The sequence below is a fragment of the Microcaecilia unicolor genome, chromosome 1 (assembly GCF_901765095.1).
Source record: "Microcaecilia unicolor chromosome 1, aMicUni1.1, whole genome shotgun sequence".
Taxonomy (NCBI): domain Eukaryota; kingdom Metazoa; phylum Chordata; class Amphibia; order Gymnophiona; family Siphonopidae; genus Microcaecilia; species Microcaecilia unicolor.
In genome coordinates this window covers 121,346,686-121,365,054 of record NC_044031.1, presented here as the reverse complement: position 1 = coordinate 121,365,054, position 18,369 = coordinate 121,346,686, and the positions used below count along the sequence as shown (strand labels likewise).

Sequence of the window (18,369 nt, the reverse complement as noted above, 5' to 3'; positions counted from 1 at the left end):
TCTTTCTGTGTAGCATTTGCAGGGAGCACTGGTAATTTTAATGGCTGCAGTGCTAGGATAAATCAAGGTTAGGTATACATATAAAGTAGCACATATGAGATTATCTTGTTGGGCAGACTGGATGGACCGTACAAGTCTTTATCTGTCGTTATCTACTATGTTATGTTATGTTTAGTCCAATGTGTATCACAGTTTAGGAGAAACCAACACTTAACCACTGTAACCCAAAACATCTTTGTTATTGCTGCCCAAACTGTGATATCACCAAAGCAACAAGAGGGCGCTACACTGGCAATGGTGGAAGCAGTACGTGCTTTCTGTTTTTCTGGGTTTTGCACATATTTGAGCACTGGATGTCTTACAGATGTAGATATAGCTCCTTGTGGAGGCCAAAGGAACCTGAACAGACCATTTGGTTCAGTCTTTTCTGGCTCAGAATGGCTGGATGTTCAGATAATGTGGTGCATTACTCTGTGTGGCTTAGTCAAAGCAAGAGTAGCAGACTGAGGCACCTTCTCTGTTTCATCCTTGTTGACTTTCTCCCTGCAGTCTGGGTTTAGGCCATGTTTCCTGCTGTACTGGTTAAACACCCGGAGGTAAGGAAATAGTCGGCAGACACTTGAAATGCACCGAATGCCATCTCTGGAGGGCCAGAGGCATAGGCGGTCGCTGGCCGAACTGTTTGGGGAGGCTAAAGGGGGTGTGGTCAGGGGTGTGGTCAGGGGCGGAGCTTACATCCATAATTGTCTGACAACACACAGAAAAAAAAGTAAAAATAAAATAGTCACAATTAATACCTTTTATTAAATTTAGATATTAGATATGTATCATATGTCAAAGAATAAAGTGGTTGCTCAAAGCATATACTAACCACAATCACTCAACTGCAAAACACTGTGCACAACTTTGTGCAAAAACACACTCAGAACCTTACGGTACCTATATTACACTGAGCAGACCTTAATACACCAATATACCACCCATACGGAAAATGCAGACTGTCAACAATATGAAACAAGGGATCATAATATCACAATTCTCATGTAGAGCCACAAAACACCCTTTTAGGATGGATAGTGTTCACAATGAGCTCCTTTTATTAATGACCAGATATTTATTTATTTATTATTTATTTTATTGCATTTGTATCCCACATTTTCCCACCTATTTGCAGGCTCAATGTGGCTTACAGAGTTTTGTTATGACATTTTTGTGCTGCACCGGCACAAAAAAAGCACTGTATGTATCCCTCATTGATAAGTCTCTGACTCTAAAGTTTAGCAATTTCATTAAAGCAAAATGTATTTTCACATATCACAAACTCTTCCTATCCAAGGAGAATGTTTTATATAAAAACAAACACAAAAAAAAGCAATCAGATTTTCACTTACCAGCTCTGTCAACACTATCTCAGCTAAACTTCCTCTTTGAACCTCTGTTGGAACCATCAGCCAATGAAATGGCTTTTAGCTGTAGATATCTCAGGTTACCTGATAATTATGCACACATCATTGCAGTCATGCCCTCCTCTCGGTGTACATGCTCAGAAACAAAAACCAAAAACTTTGAACCATTTAAAGATTTTAACAATTACACTATTTATTTTTTATTTCTCCCCAGTCTCACTTGCACACCTCCCTCCAAACCTGTTCTCTTTCATTTGAATGTTGTTCACTTCAAGCTCACCACGAATGAGAAGTTCTTCCCACACCAAAGACATATATAGCACTGGTTGTATTCTTTTAAGCAACTTCAGCAGAGCATGCCTGCCTCAGTGAGCATTGCTATGCTGCTTTCACTTCCAGTTCGCAAGGACGACCTGGGCAGGGGAGAGAGGAAAATCACAACTTCAGGTAAAAGATTTTGCAAGTGAGCGGACCTCAAGAAAAATGCCCCTCAGAGAATGAGAAACAGCTGATCAATCCTGCTGCGGCTGGGGAGGCATAGAGGGGCATAATTGAACGAAAACGTCTATCTCCATGGGCGTTTATCTCCAAGAACGGGTCCATGAAGGAGCGGACCGAACCGTATTTTTGAAAAAAATAGACGTCCATGTTTTATTCGACAATTTGTGAGCTGGGCGTTTTTGTTTTTCAGTGATAATGGAAAATGAAAGCGCCCAGCTCAAAAACGAATAAATCCAAGGCATTTGTTCGTGGGAGGGGCCAGGATTCGTAGTGCACTGGTCCCCCTCACATGCCAGGACACCAAACCGGGCACCCTAGGGGGCACTTTTACAAAAACAAAAAAAAAGGTAAAAGAGCTCCCAGGTGCATAGCACCCTTCCCTTGTGTGTTGAGCCCCCCAAATCCCCCTCAAAACCCACTGCCCACAAGTCTACACCATTATTATAGCCCTAAGGGGTGAAGGGGGGCACCTACATGTGGGTACAGTGGGTTTGGGGGGGTTGGACGTCTAAGCATTAAGCAGCACAATTGTAACAGGTAGGGGGGGTGGGCCTGGGTCCACCTGCCTGAAGTCCACTGCACCCCCTAACAACTGCTCCAGGGACCTGCATACTGCTGCCAGGGAGGTGGGTATGACATTTGAGGGTGAAAATAAAAAGTTGTGAAACATCATTTTTTGTGGTGGGAGGGGGTTAGTGACCACTGGGGGAGTCAGGGGAGGTCATCCCCGATTCCCTCTGGTGGTAATCTGGTCATTTAGGGCACTTTTTGGGGCCTTATTCGTGAAAAAACAGGGTCCAGGAAAAGTGCCCTAAATTCTAGCTACAAACGCATACTTTTTTTCCATTATCAGCGAAAGGCGCCCCATCTCTGTTCGGGTGATAACCACGCCCCAGTTCCACCTTTGCCAAGCCTCCGACACGCCCCCATCAACTTTGTACGCTTCCGCGATGGAGTGCAGTTGAAAACGTCCAAAATCGGCTTTCCATTATACCGATTTATTCGTTTTTGTGAGATAAATGTCTATCTCCCGATTTGGGTCGAAATCTAGGCGTTTTTCTCTTTCAATTATAAGGTGGATAGCCTCCCCAAGCCTCTTATACCGGGCGCCTATGGCCAGAGGCAACCCAAACTGTACAAGGAAATAGGGAACTGAATGGACTAGATGGCTTGCTTCCGCAGTGTCTAAGATGTACCTGCTGTTTCCTCAGGTGTGTCAGCACTTCTTTTTCCTTCTGCTTCCTCTTTCCCTAACGTCCTTTATTGATGTCCTCCCTATCCTTCTTCTGCCGTCTCTAGTGTTTTTCTCTTCCTCCACATTAATACTAGACGCCTGCTCCTGCCAGTCCTCTCTATTGCTTTTTCTGGGGTTCTACATGCCCTTCCCCTACTTCTCTTCTATAGTATCTCCCTTTACTCACTCTCCCAGCCTTCTGGCCCTTTTCCGTACTCAGTCTCCCAGTACTGACACTAGACCCTTTGCTCAACCCTTGTCCTTCTTGAGTCCTTGCTCACCATCCCACTCTGCACCTTACTCGTTGGACCTTCACTCATATTACTTAAATAACCACATACACCCAGCTTTTTGTAAACTGTATTCATGCCACACTCAGACACACTCCCCTGCCATTGAAACTCTAGGGCAATTAGCAGTGCTTTTTTTTTGTAGAAAAAAAGGTGCCGGTACCAATTATGGGCGGGGTCACTACATATGGCTCAACCCCTATGATAGCCACACCCCCATTGGCCACACCCCTTATACCAGCCATGGCGCATATAAACAGACATCATTGAAAATATTATACTAGTATAGGAGAAAAAAATAACGTGATTTTTTTCATTATAAATCATTTCTGTAAGCTGATACAGCTCCAGTATACACAGTGCAAAATAAGACAGCAGATGTAAATTCTCAAATTGGACATATTCCAAACACTAAAATGAAAATAAAATGATTTTTTTCTACCTTTGTTGTCTGGTGTCTTTGTTTTTCTATCCATATTGGTCCCAGTCTCTGATTCTGTTGCTCTCTATCTGTTCCCTTAACTCCGTTTCTAGGGCTTCCTTTCCATTTATTTCTTTACTTTCCTCCTTTCTTCTTCATTTCTTGCCATACATCCATAAGTAAAAGCTAGGTCTTCCTCTGTGGAATTGACTGGAGGAGGTATAACGTGGATCCAGCTTTTGCCTATTTTCTCCATCCATGTGCAGTTTTTCTCCTCTCTTCCCTTTCCCTCATCTCCATCCATGTCCATCATCTTTTTTCTTCCCTCCCATGTGCAGCACTTCTCGTCTGTCCTCCCCTCCATCCATGTCCAGCATTTCTCCTCTCTTCCCTCCCCTGTATCCATATAAAGCAATAATTCTATCTCCCCTCTCCTCCATCCAAGTCCAGCATTTCTCCTCTCTCCCCGCCAACCCCTCCATCCATCCATGTCCAGCAATTCTCCTCTATCTCCTGCTCTTTTCTCCATCCATTTCCAGCATTTCTCCTCTCTTCCCTGCCCTCCCATCCATGTGCATCTACTTCCTGTCTTCCCTCCCCTCCATCCATGTCCAGCATGTCTCCTCTCTCCCCTGCCCTCCCCTCCCAGCCATGTCTAGCGATTCTCCTCGCTCCCCTCCTCTCCCATCCATATCCAGCGATTCTCCTTGCTCCCCTGCCCTCCCCTCACATCCATGTCCAGCAATTCTCCTCTCTCCTCTGCCCTCCCCTCCCATCTATGTCCAGTGATTCTCTCTCCCCTGCCCTCCTCTCCCATCTATGTCCAGCAATTCTCTCTTCCCTGCCCTGTCCTCCCATCCATGTCCAGCGATTCTTCTCTCTTCCCTGCCCTGCCCTCCCATCGATGACAATCAATTCTCTCTTCCCTGCCCTCCCCTCACATCTATGTCCAGGGATTCTCTTCTTTCCCCTCCATGTCCATCAATTCTCTCTTCCCTGCCCTCCCCTCACATCTATGTCCAGCGATTCTCTTCTTTCCCCTCCTTGTCCAGCAATTCTCTCTTCCCTGCCCTCCCATGATGTCCAGCGATTCTCCTCTCTCCCCTGCCCTGCCCTCCCATCAATGTCCAGCAATTCACTCTTCCTTGCCCTCCCCTTCCATCCATGTCCAGCAATTATCTCTTCCCTGCCCTCCCCTCCCATCCATGCCCAGCAATTCTCTCTTCCCTGCCCTCCCCTCCCATCCATGTCCAGCAATTCTCTCATCCCTGCCCTCCCCTCCCATGATGTCCAGCAATTCTCCCCTGCCCTCCCATCCATGTCCAGTGATTCTCCTCTCTCCCCTGCCCTCCGCTCTCCCATGTCCAGCGATTCTTCTTCACGCAGCCCGTCCTCCTCCTCCACTGCCTGCCAGCATCGGACTCAGCAGTGCGAACTGTGCAGGCAGCGATTGAGAAAGGCTGGCAGCATCGGAGCTTCCCTCTGCGAGTCCCGCCTATACGGAAACAGGACTTTGAAACAACGTAGGCGGGACTCGTAGAGGAAAGCTCCAACACTGCCAGCCTTTCTCAATCGCTGCCTGCACCGTTCGCACTGCCGAGTCCGACATAGTAGTAAGTAGGGGAGTGAGCGGAAGGGTGTAGGACTCGCCCGGGGGGGGGGGGGGGGGGGGGGAAGGTGCCAATATGCCGTACTGGTGTGTACCGGCACAAAATAGCCCTGGCAATTAGTAACAACTAAAGAAGAACAAACACAAACCCACATAGCACACACACTCAAGAGATGCAAAAGAAGACACCAGAAAGGATACAACAAAGGATCACAAGGTACAGATGAGACTCTTCATTCCAACATAACTGAAAACATCAAGGGGCCCTTTCACTAAGCCGCGTAAGTGTCTATGTGCACCCAAATGGAGTTACTGCCTGACTACCGTGAGGTTCTTGCAGTAATTTCATTTTTGGTGCGCATCTGAAACATTTGTTATTTTCGGCCATGCGTAACAGAGGCACGCCAAGTGGCATTTGGTGCGCATAGGTCTTTATCGCCCGGTTACTGTGTGAGTCTTTACGTGTGGCAATTTTCATTTTGCCACACGTCCATTTTTGGCAAAAAATGGCCTTTTTTACAGGCACACTAAAAAATGGATCAGTGTGTGCCAAAAACTCGTGCCTACACTACCGCAAGCCATTTTTCAATGTGCCTTAGTAAAAGGACCCCCAAATGCCTACCTTCACTTTCTATTGACTTCTTAAAACTTTCTCTCTTTTGTACAGCTGCTGTCTTCCTGCTTGCCTTTCTCAGTACTAAGCCCTAGGATTCCTATGTTATCAGTCCTCAGAGTACCTTTTCTTACTGGATATATCCAAAGGCTAATATTAAGAAGGGAGACCACTCTCCTTAACTTCTGGGTCTTGAGGAGTGGGGGAAGGACAAGCTTCAAGACCCACAGTATCTGTGTACCTCTGTCTTTTCAAAGCATGCTTCAATCATCTAAATAAGAATAGATCCAGTCCAGGTTTTGGCTGTATCTGCAAAAAATAGGCCTTACTGGTGATTAAAAGCAGAATAAAACAGTTATCATTACAGGCACCAAAATTAAAAGAAAGAAAGAAAAAAATGTAAGCACTTAGAAGCTCCTTTTCTCCTTTTTCTCTCTTCTCTCTCAATATTAGAATTCCTATTTTCCTTTTCCACTCCAGAATCTTCCTTGCTCCAACAGTCAAGAATCACTCTTCAGGCCTGCAATACACTTGAAAGCATCTCCTTACTCTATCACAGTGTTTTGGAACCCAAGGGAGAACTCCCCTCCAGGTTGTCCCAGCTGTGGATGAAGGAATTCAATCTGCATCCTCTTCCCCACTGGACTTTCATAGGGCCTTAATATTCTCTTGACTTTTCATATGGTGAAAAGGAGGTGAAAGGCCACAATCCATCTGCTTTTTCTTTGTCCAGGGACTAGGCCAGAATCCAGCCATTCAGAAACCCTGCATTCCCACTTGACAGCTTGGCAGTAAAGGTTTCATTATCCATGGCCCAACCTTTACAAGGCCTGAGACTGTGGGTTGCTGCTCTGCTTGCTTCTCCGTGGCAGAATAAAGGCAAAAAGCAAGGCCACCTCCCTCCAACTGAAGGTAGGGGGGTAGGGAAGGGCCGCTAGACCACTAGGTGGGTGGGGGTTTGACCCACTGGACCACCAGGGACATCTGAGGAATGGTGGGGTGGGGGGGAGGGGGTTAGGGGGGCTGGATACATAGGACCTGACCTGGAAACTCAACTGGGTTCTCCATAGGGACTGGACTTTCAACATTGTATTTTTATTACAAGCCAAAAGGGAATGCTTGCTTAATTTTTCTCAACAAATACAATAAAGTTAAATTACTACTACTGCTGCTGCTTATTATTTATATAAATCACTACTGGATGTACACTGTACACAAACACATAAGAGACAGTTTACAATCTACTCAAGACAGACACAGAGGACAAATAAGGGATTAGGAAGTTTAATTTTTTATGGGAATGATTACTATAACATGGGTATTGAACAGGTGAATGAGGGGTTAAGAGTTAAAAGCATTCTTAAAAAGGTAGACCTTTAGTTAGATTTGAATAGGGCCAGAGATAGAGCATGAGGTACTGACTCAGGAAGTCTATTCCAGGCATATGGTGCAGTAAGATAAAAGGAATAGAATCTAGAGTTGCTGGTGGAAGACAAGGGTACAGATGAATGTGACTATACTGACTTACAAGTGCATGTACATTCTGCTACCAACACATCTTCTAAGAAGACATCTTCTATTGAAGGAAGGATTGTGGAAGACAGGAGAGCTAGATAGTGCTTCATAGAACATATTTCTCCCCTCTAGGGCATACGGAACGGGGTGTATTTTGTACCCCTGGACATTTTAACAGGGTGGATTATCATTCCTTGGAGTAGTACAAATCAGCTATTGTTGGGGTTGGAAGGGTAGAGGGTGGTGGTGAAGAGGGTTATTATATTGCTCACTGTTATTAATGTTTTCTATTTGTAATTTGTAGCATATTGTTCCTTTTTATACTTTAATAAAAAGATTTAAATATAAAATCATAATTGTTCGAGGCTTCTGCAAATGAGGACAGAGCCCATGGGGAAGGAGCTTGGACGGGGCGGGGACCGTGACAGAACTTGCAGGGATGGGGTGGGGATAGAGACAGGGCTTGAGGGGATGGGGTGGGGACGAACCTGCAGGGATGGGGTGGGGATGGAGACAGAACCCACTGGGATGGGGTGGGGAAAAGCTTTGTCCCTGTAAGTGAGACATTCAGGTAGCAATGTCAAACAAGCAAAGTGATGCATGTGGGAAAGAGGAACCCGAATTATAGCTACGTCATGCAAGGTTCCACGTTAGGAGTCACGGACCAAAAAAGGGATCTAGGTGTCGTCGTCGTTGTCGTTGATGATACGTTGAAACCTTCTGCTCAGTGTGCTGCTGCAGCTAAGAAAGCAAATAGAATGTTAGGTATTATTAGGAAAGGAATGGAAAACAAAAATGAGGATGTTATAATGCCTTTGTATCGCTCCATGGTGCGACCGCACCTTGAATATTGTGTTCAATTCTGGTTGCCGCATCTCAAAAAAGATATAGTGGAATTAGAAAAGGTGCAGAGAAGGGCGATGAAAATGATAAAGGGGATGGGACGGCTTCCCTATGAGGAAAGGCTAAAGTGACTAGGGCTCTTCAGCTTGGAGAAAAGGCGGCTGAGGGAAGATATGATAGAGGTCTATAAAATAATGAGTGGAGTTGAACGGGTAGATATGAAGCATCTGTTCACACTTTCCAAAAATACTAGGACTAGGGAGCATGCGATGAAGCTACAATGTAGTAAATTTAAAACGAATTGGAGAAAAATTTTCTTCACTCAATGTGTAATTAAACTCGGGAATCCGTTGCCAGAGAATGTGGTAAAGGCGGTTAGCTTTGTGGAGTTTTAAAAAGGTTTGGATGGCTTCCTAAAGGAAAAGTCCATAGACCATTATTAAATGGACTTGGGGAAAATCCACTATTTCTGGGATAAGCAGTATAAAATGTTTTGTACATTTTTGGGATCTTGAAGGGTATTTGTGACCTGGATTGGCCACTGTTGGAAACAGGATGCTGGGCTCGATGGACCTTTGGTCTTTCCAAGTATGGCAATACTTATGTACTTATGACGCTTGGGACTGGATTCCTGGTGAAATTCCCTGTCTAGAGTAGACCTGGGAGTCATCAGTGTAAAGAGGATACTGAATACCATGGAAGGAGATCAGAGCACCAAAGAACCAAGTATAGAGAGGGAAGAGATCCAATACAGAGCCCTGATAGCAGCATATAAGTGATAGTAGGATAGCAGTGGAGGAGGATCCACCAGAGTAGGGTTACCATATGGCTCCAGAAAAAGGAGGACGGATTGAGCCAGCCGGGTTTTACTTCCATTGCTTTCCAAGCAATGGAAGTAAAACCCGGCTGGCTCAATTACTTCCATTGAAAGCAATGGAAGTAAAACCCGGCTGGCTCAATCCGTCCTCCTTTTTCAGGAGCCATATGGTAACCCTACACCACAGCATATGCTAAAAATGCTATAGAACAAGTAAGAAGAAAATCAAAGTAGAACAGAACCCTGAAATCCAAGGATAACACATTAAGGAGTAGGTGGTGATCAACAGTGTTAAAAGCAGCAGATAGATCAAGAAGGGTGAGGCTTATGTAAAGGCCTTTAGATCTGGGCAGGAACAGGCCTCACTGGATACTTTGGCAAAGCCTGTTTCTGTAGAATGTAGAGGGCAATAGCCACACTAGAGTGAATCAAGAATAGCTTGAGATGAAAAGGAAGTCAAGGCAGTGGTGGTGAACAGTACTTTCAAGTAGCTTGACTTTTGAAAGGGCGGAAGGAGATGGGATGTTTAGTTGGAAGGGCAGGTAGGGTCTCATGAAGGTTGTTTGAGTAGTGTAACCACAGCATGTTTGAAGGCATCAGGAACAGTTGGCAGTGGAAAGTGATAGATTGAGGATATGACAGATAAGAGGGGTGACAATAGCGGAGAAGTGTTTTAATTGCTTTGTTCTACACCAGGTCATCCTTGAAGTAGATAGTATGTTTTCTAAAGAATTCAATGGTGCAGAAAGGGCTGTAACTTGTAAAGACCCATCTCCCTGGAAGCCCCGTCTTACGAATGAACCAGCTCCTCTATCTACTAATTGGAGAGAGTGCATCTCTGCCTGTTGTTTACTGCACCAGTGGTTCAAAGAGGTGTATGAATTGTTAGGAGTTCTGTTTTTGTCTGAAAATTAATCTTAACCTGTGCTTTGGAACCTACTCCTTCATCTTCATCCTGGATTAAATGACTATTATTTCAGGAGTAATGTTTAGTCACTTATTTGATATTCCTGTCAGTCATGGTCTATTTCTACATCTATCTGAACAGATAGCAATGCCATTTTGTGATTGCCCTCAAAAAGAAGCATCTCCCAGGAGACTCCAATTACCTCTTCCCTTCACAGACTTGTTTGTGCTTGTTCTCAGTTGCTTTACAGAAGCTCATTTTAATTGTTGTCATCGTTGAGGAGTTTTGGCTTGTTATTTACCATTACTTGCATGACTAGCACTTTGTGTCCGTCCTTCACAAAAGATGGCCTGACCACCGACTGAGATTGTTTTACCTGATTTTTTTTTTTAAAGCAAAACTTCTATTAAACTTGTTAAAAAATGAATTAGAGATCTTTCTAATAAAGCCCATCTCTCACGTTATATTGTAAGCACTGTAAAATATTGCATTTAAAGTACTTACCCTCATTTTCATGAATTCACCTATTGGTAAATTTGGGCAGCCAGATCACTAGACCAATAGTTCCCAACTTCTTTCATGTTACAGCACATCTTCAGCATGGGTTTTCTTTCAAGGTAAAAACATCACCATCCCTTCTCCGGCTCTCTGGTGTAATCAGCCTTCCTCTCCACCCATTCCCGGTTTTAGCAGTCTGCCTTTCCTTTTCCTCCCCTGGCACCCTTCCCTTCCTTCTTTCCTCAGTCTCAGCTTCATCACTTTCCCTTCCTCTGTTCCCTGGTATCATTATCATCATCTCTTTCCACAACCCTGCCATAATCACATTGCCTCCCCAACTATAGTGCAATCTGTCCCTCTGTGTTCTCTCCCCCCAACCAAAGCATTCATTTTCCCTCAGCACATGGGGGGTGGGGTGGGGGGATGGAATCATATGTCCATTTTCTGCCCCCTCCCCCTTCAATATCCTGCAACTGGCAGATTTTAGTGAGCAGTGCTTGCTTACTGCTTCTTCCTTCTCTGTCAGCTTTTTTCCGCAGTCATATGGGGCCAGCAGGGCTTGTGAGTCTATGAGGCTCCACAAAGTTCTGACTGTAGATGAAAACTGGCCAAGATGAAAGCCACAGCAGCAGATAAGTGTTGCTTGTCAACTCTGCTGTTTAGAGGCAATCCTACAGTGATGGTTGGGCAGGGGTATGGTAAGGAAAAGAATACAAGCAACTGTACTACACTTCACCTCTGCTCCTCAAATAGAGCATTTTTCTTTGCGCCAATATACTGGGCATGAACACAGTAAAATATCATTATTATCATCATCTTCAATACCAAATGTTGGTAACAATGGCGCACCAGTTCTCCTTGTGCTTGTTTCCTTTGTCTTGTTCAGTGTCATGACCCAAACAGCTCTCTGCTTTCCACTAGCGCCTTTGCTGTCTTTCATGTTGCTCAGTATATTAGCTGCTTTGACATCAGAACCTCTGACTACACGTCCTGTAAATTTCATTTTCCTTTTGGCCAGGTTTTCTACCAGGATTGTTCACCTCCTATCAATAAATAACTTAATTTGCCACTGTACTAGGAATTCTTTTGTAAAGTGCTGTATGGGGGGGGGGGGGGGGGGGGCGGGAATCCTCAGAAATGTTTTCAATACAGCACCTGAGAAACAGTTGTTGAATTAAAACAAATTTGAAACTTGAGAGCAGGACCTCCAGATGTTAGTACTATTTCAGCCATTCTTTATGTTACCAATACATCCAACATGTACCTCTTGATATGGCCCTGCATAACTAAAATACTTGTTTTGCTTTTTAGTGTCTATAGTAAATTGCAAATATTTTCTCTGTAAAAGCAAAAATCCTATGTTTATTTCCCATGTTTCAATATCTCAGGACTTTATCGCCCACCAAGTCTCCAAACTCCTCTACTGGATCTATTGCCTCCAGCAGGAAATATCCATATCCAATGCCACCGCTTCCCGATGAGGAGAAGAAGCCTAACAGACAAAGTGCAAGGGTATGGCATGCTTTTATATTTACAGTTCAAGTGAACTAAGGAGGCACTCTACATAGAAATCATGTGATTCCTTCAAATTAAGGAAAATAAAAGGCAAAGGGGTTGATTCACTCTGGTGGTTCTGGTGTCCAGAAGGTAAATAGTGACTGAATATCTGTTTTCCCGTATAACCCCTGTCATAAAAGTATATACTTAGCTACTGTTAAATATTATCTATGTAACATAGTAGATGATGGCAGATAAAGACCTGTATGGTCCATTCAGCCTGCCCAACATGACAAACTCATAGTATAAGGTATGATGTTACTACATATATATACTTGACCTTAGTAAGAGAAAATGTGTGGTATGTAACTTTGGGTATTTAAGGGATTGAAGAGTATGTGGAAGGATAAAGGACTCTACCAGGGCTTCTCAAACCCGTCCTCAGGACACACTGTCTCCTCTGGCTTTCAGGATCTCCACAATAAATATAGATGAAATAGCTTAGGATAAACAGCTTTTATTGTAGGCATATCTGTCTCTTGCATAGGCATTCTGGATATCCAAACATCATGAGAATAGAGCTGCGAACACTGGACTATATACTATAGATATGGCCTGAAACAAATTTCTAAGGGCCCGATATTCAAAATGATTTAGAGGGCCAGGAGCTGCTCCTGGCCATTTAAATTGCTTGTCTGGGCATTTTGTTACACATAACCAGATAGTGCTGCTTAAAATTCCTGATTAGCACCCAAACCAAAACCAACTATTCTGTGGGCGTTCCAGGGGCAGGGTTGATACTTAGCTGGTTAAATACCAATTTTCAGCACTCAACCAGCTAGGATAACAACCTAAATAGGACAGCCTAAAACTCAGTCTTGTCTTTATGCGGTCCTTCAGAGCTGGATAAGTGCCAAACATAGCTTAACAGGCTGTTTTCACCAGCACCACCTACCTAGAAATCCAATCCCCACAGCCTGCACAGTGCAGTAGGTTAACTTCAGATGTCTGGTTAGGAGTGTTTCAGATCGATATGTAATTGCAGCGTGACTGGTATTTTATTTTCATTTTTAATACACAGCCACCAGTTCAGATCTATTATAACATTAACCTTAGTTATATACTTGTTTCACCGTGTTCTTTATTTGCTGCAGCTGTGGGAGACCTCCATTTAAATCCAAGGTTTACATATGGCGTCAGCTCAGTTTCAGCCAGCCTCCAACTTTTATAGACATTGAATCGTCATCACCTGGTCAGTGCTCTTCAGAGACTCAGATCCCACACAACGTGGAATCATCAGATACCACTGAGAGCATGTTCTATGGTCTACACCCTACAGCCTTTTGCTGCTGACTGGAATCCTATCAAAGAGCAATGGAAACAAACCACAGACTGAACAGACAGGATCTGTGAGAAATTGTGGTACTCTGCATGACCAATGTAGAAAGCATCCCCATCAGGAATAATTTTTAACCATGACAGGAAAATTCAGTTTGCCATGCACTTGATGCCAACCCTCCCTCAAAAGGACTATTAAGAAACTGTTCTCAGAAGCACGAAAGCACTGTAGTCGGCATTATATGCATGAACTCTATTGATTTTAATTTTTCAACATGTAAAGCATTATTTTTCAAGAAGCTATTAGAAATTAGCATGTAGTTTGCTGCAGGAACTCTTATTCCTCAAAGTTCAGTAAAACTATAACCTTTTGACCTTTAGCATTCATAATTTCCCATTACACAAATACAGGCATATTAGTGTGAACATCTTAACATGCAAAGGTAAGTGCATTTTGGAGCCTATTTGCTAGACCACATTGGATGTTTAACACAGGTTTTAATTCAGAACTCAGAAACCAGTTAACACACCACATTAACAGCTAGTATGAAGTTCCACGTTAAATACTTAATACAGAATTTTATATCAGAGGTGGAGAAAGATTGGGGAGGGCACCTTGCCACTTAAATGGATGGTGTTATAAAGTGTCAACTGCATCCTGCATGACCAGCACTGCTGCCTGTCCCAAGTACCAAGAAGGCCCTACAACAATTAGTGTAGAGAGAAATTAACAGGTAAAATGCATTAATTGCAAAACCTTAACATGGTTTAGTAAATAGGGCCCTTTGTCACCTTTGTAAAGAAACAGTCTAATACTAAGCATTACATTGCTATCCCATTTTTAGACTGCTACAACTGGCAGGCATTCTCCTGTACCTCAAGTATGTCTTGCCAAAATATACAACACAAATACTGTACAGTATATTAAATTGTGAGTACCAGGAATCCCTGTCAAGGCTAAGATTGTGATTAAATATATCTACTTCAGACACTGGTGTTAAACATGCCAGAAAATATCAAATCAGTTGATCTGATCATCCAATTTCACTTCTTCTAGTGCTTAAATCTCTATGTGCGAGAGCTATGCTGCTCAGCAAGGTATGAATTTTGTGGTTACTAAATAAGACTCCATGCAAAGGAAGAAGAAATATGCAGGTATCATATCTTAGATTAGGAATTTGATAGGTGATAAATGAATATCAGTATATATGGCAGAGATTAACTCTGGTGAACATCCTGGTTCAAAGGACTAGACTGACTGTCAATGGTGTCCAGGACAAAGGTGAGCAATCTTTCTTTATGTATGAACACACACATAAATATCCAACTCAGAATCTCCAACTGCTTGGTTTCCCAGTTTTTTCCATGTGGAGAAGCCCTCGCTGGAGAATGTCAGGGAAATAGAATCAGACTGGAAGTGGAATGAAACCATCACCACCATCACAATAACAACAAAACCGTTTGATAACTATTTTGCAATGATTTAGGGTAACGTAAATGGATATTTTATTTTAAATATTAGAAGAAAATATCTTAACTGTTGCTCACTGAGAGATTTATGACAGGTACCACAACAATATATCAAATATCTGCCAGAATCAAGTGCATATATAGTGCTAGAGACTCGTTTTATTGTAATACATTTATTTTGAATATATAACTTGAAAGAATAGAATGAAGAATGGAAGAAAACATGCTATACCCTATGACAGTGGGCATTTTCTCCAATCCTAGACTTCTTAAAGTGTCACTACATATCTAGAAGTGATTTTTGTAAAAACATGGCCTTGCATTTCTCGTGTGAGCTTGCTTGGTGAATTCCTGCCCATATCTGTTAACTTTGCTGGACAGAACTGCCCTTAATGAAGACCCAGTGAAAGAAATAAAAACTCTGTATTCATCTTTGCTGATTACATGATCATGCGACTGACAAAGTGATTGTCAATGACTTTATAAACTGGGGCAATTCAAATCCAGAGCTGAAAAATTCAGCTCCCTTAAATCGGTGTGTCTACACAGAATCCTGACTTTTTTTTAAGTGGTGCAGAAATGTTTTAAATGCTGTACATACCAGCTCTGTTACACAGGGCTAGGGTAAAAATGCTTACGCTTAAACTACAACTTTTTCTGTTTGGTCATTTTCAATTGTTTATGTGCCATTTCATTCATTCTGTTTAAATCGAGGAACAATCGTGCAGGCACATTTATGTATGTGGATGTCAGCAGTCTTGCAATGCTAATTATGACATGGCTGACAAAATTGAATGTAATATTACAAATACAGTTTCTCTTAAAAGAAAAGTGTCCAGCGTTTTGTTATAGCTGCAGCCGGGTCAAACTTAGCTGCATAGTATCTTTCTCCAAATCCAACTCAGACCAAGATCGACAGTGGCCAGTGTTTCGTTATAGCTTCATCGAGGTCAAACAGTAGCGAACTTGAAATCTATGACTGTTTGACCCCGATGCAGCTAAAATGAAACACTGGCCACCGTCAGTCAGTCTGGAGAAAGACACTATGCAGCTAAGTATTTCTAAATTTTGATAACTTTTGAAATTGAATAAACATTTATACAGCATTGGGAGGTTTTTATGCCAATGATGAGGAAGTCTTGCTCAACCAGCTGATTGTCTATTGCTGGGAAGCTTCTTGAGGCTTTTTCCACCCCCATTTTTTCATATGCTTACTTTTCTTTTATGAGAACTTATATTTTTAATATTAGTACAGTTGGTTGAGATTGGTTCTCATCCCAGTGTGTTATTTTGTAGTAAAATTGAATGTAACACATTGGCAAGATTTTATAATGCTTATAAGCGCTAGGTTCATCAATTTTAATCATTCTGCCTATACTGTAACTTTCTGTACCAGTACTGTGTGTATAATTAATTAGGGACCATTATAAAGCCTTGGAAATATTCTGTGACTAAAACAAATGCTATAAGCACTAAAACTTAAACTAAATAAACATGGATTCTCACTTGTTTAGAATGGATTCTATATAGCACCAAATGTTTTTTTTAAATCTCATTAGTATATATAAACCTTTTACATACCTATGCATTTCACTGTGCTTTTTATTATTATTATTATATTAGTCTTAAGGTATAGTAAATTCTTAACTACACATGAGCCTTGAACATCACATCATTCACTTGTGAAGACACCTTACATGTTGAAGTTATCATCTGAAGAAGGTGCATACTACTACTTAAAAAGCATAGATACAGCATCATCTGTGGATAACTCTTATATTCATCAAATCACAAGACATTACAGTTGGCAATCAACTTTTCCTATGTTCAAACGTCTCTAAATGTGATTAACAGCATTTTAAACTCCTTTCAATGTTCTCTCTCATCTTTAGGTCAGTCTTTCTCATTAAAGTATGGGGCTTTTTCAAGATTCCTGCAAAGAGATGAACATAGTCTAATAGGAAGCAGAGGTGCACTGTATCACACCACCACTCCTAATTAATTCCTTAAGCTCATACCTCTTGCTTGCATAGGCCATAAAAAGGATTTTGGATTTAGTGCACACCTTTTTCAGGTACAGAGCTCAAGGTGGAGCTGCTGTATATTTTGGTACCTTATAGGGATGTCAGCAGATACATTTTTTTTTTTGGGGGGGGGGGGTCAAGAAAACAAAGCAGTATGGTACACACAGCCCTTGCTAAAGTTTCTAATGACCTGGTTATGACCAGATCCAAAGGTCTAACTTCATCCTTCTTGACCGATTGCTACTTTTGACACTGTTGATCACCACTTACTCCTCGATACACTATCCTCACTTGGATTTCAGGGTTCTGTTCTTTCTTGGTTTTCTTCTCTCTCCCATCGCACTTTTAGTGTATGGGCTGGTGAATCCTCCTCCACTGCTATCCCATTATTAGTTGGTGTACCTCTGTCTTGGGACCCCTTCTTTTTCTATTTATTTGTTACATTTGTACCCCACATTTTCCCACCTATTTGCAGGCTCAATGTGACTTACATAATACTGTAAAGGTGTTCGCCAGTCAGTTGATAACAAATACAAGGTTATGTTGTGGTTGAATGAGGTAGCTGTGTGTCAGGTACCATGAGGGTTGGAGGGAGTGAAGATTGTGTATTGTCCAGTTTGATCATTGGTTATGCTATGTTGCTGGGTGTGGGGATTTACGTTGGATCGGTAGGGTAAGCCCTTTTGAAGAGGTTGGTTTTTAGTGATTTCCTGAAGTTTAGATGGTCATGGATTGTTTTCACAGTTTTTGGGAGTCCATTCCATAGTTGTGCACTTATGTAGGAGAAGCTGGATGCGTAAGTTGTTTTGTATTTGAGTACTTTGCAGTTTGGGTAATGTAAGTTTAGGTATGATTGTGATGATCCGATTTTGTTTCTGGTTGGTAGAGCTATAAGGTCTGTCATGTATCCTGGGACTACGCCGTAGATGATTTTGTGGACCAAGGTGCAGATTTTGAAGATGATCCGTTCTTTAATTGGGAGCCAGTGCAGCTTTTCTCAGAGAGGTTTAGCTTTTTCAAAGTGTGTTTTGCCAAATATCAGCCTGGCAGCTGTGTTTTGGGCAGTTTGGAGTTTTTTTTGCGAGTTTTTGTTTACATCCTGCATACATTCCGTTGCAGTAACCTGCGTAACTTAAAGACCAGTGATTGTACAAGGTTTCGAAAAATTTCCCACGGGAAGAAAGGTTTTATTCGTTTAAGTTTCCACATTGAATAGAACATTTTCTTCATCAAGGAGTTTATTTGGCTCTCAAGGGTAAGGTTGCGGTCAATTGTGAAGCCGAGTATTTTTAGACTGTCTGAGGTAGGGAGGGTGTGTTCTGAGGTGTTTATGGTTGTGGATTTGTATTTGTTATGTTGAGATGAAAGGATGAGGCAGTGTGTTTT

General features: G+C 42.4%; 1 protein-coding gene across 1 annotated transcript in view; it reads left to right on the top strand.

Moving 5' to 3' along the window:
* The window catches only part of ADAM22 (ADAM metallopeptidase domain 22), a 661,757-nt gene extending 645,272 nt beyond the window's left edge, over nucleotides 1-16,485 (top strand). The window contains exons 29-30 of the mRNA XM_030199706.1: nucleotides 12,043-12,166; nucleotides 13,306-16,485. Of these exons, the coding sequence (XP_030055566.1) occupies nucleotides 12,043-12,166; nucleotides 13,306-13,326 (145 nt within the window). The 3' untranslated portion in view covers nucleotides 13,327-16,485. The remainder of the gene's footprint in view (nucleotides 1-12,042; nucleotides 12,167-13,305) is intronic.
* The last annotated feature ends 1,884 nt before the right edge of the window (nucleotides 16,486-18,369 follow it).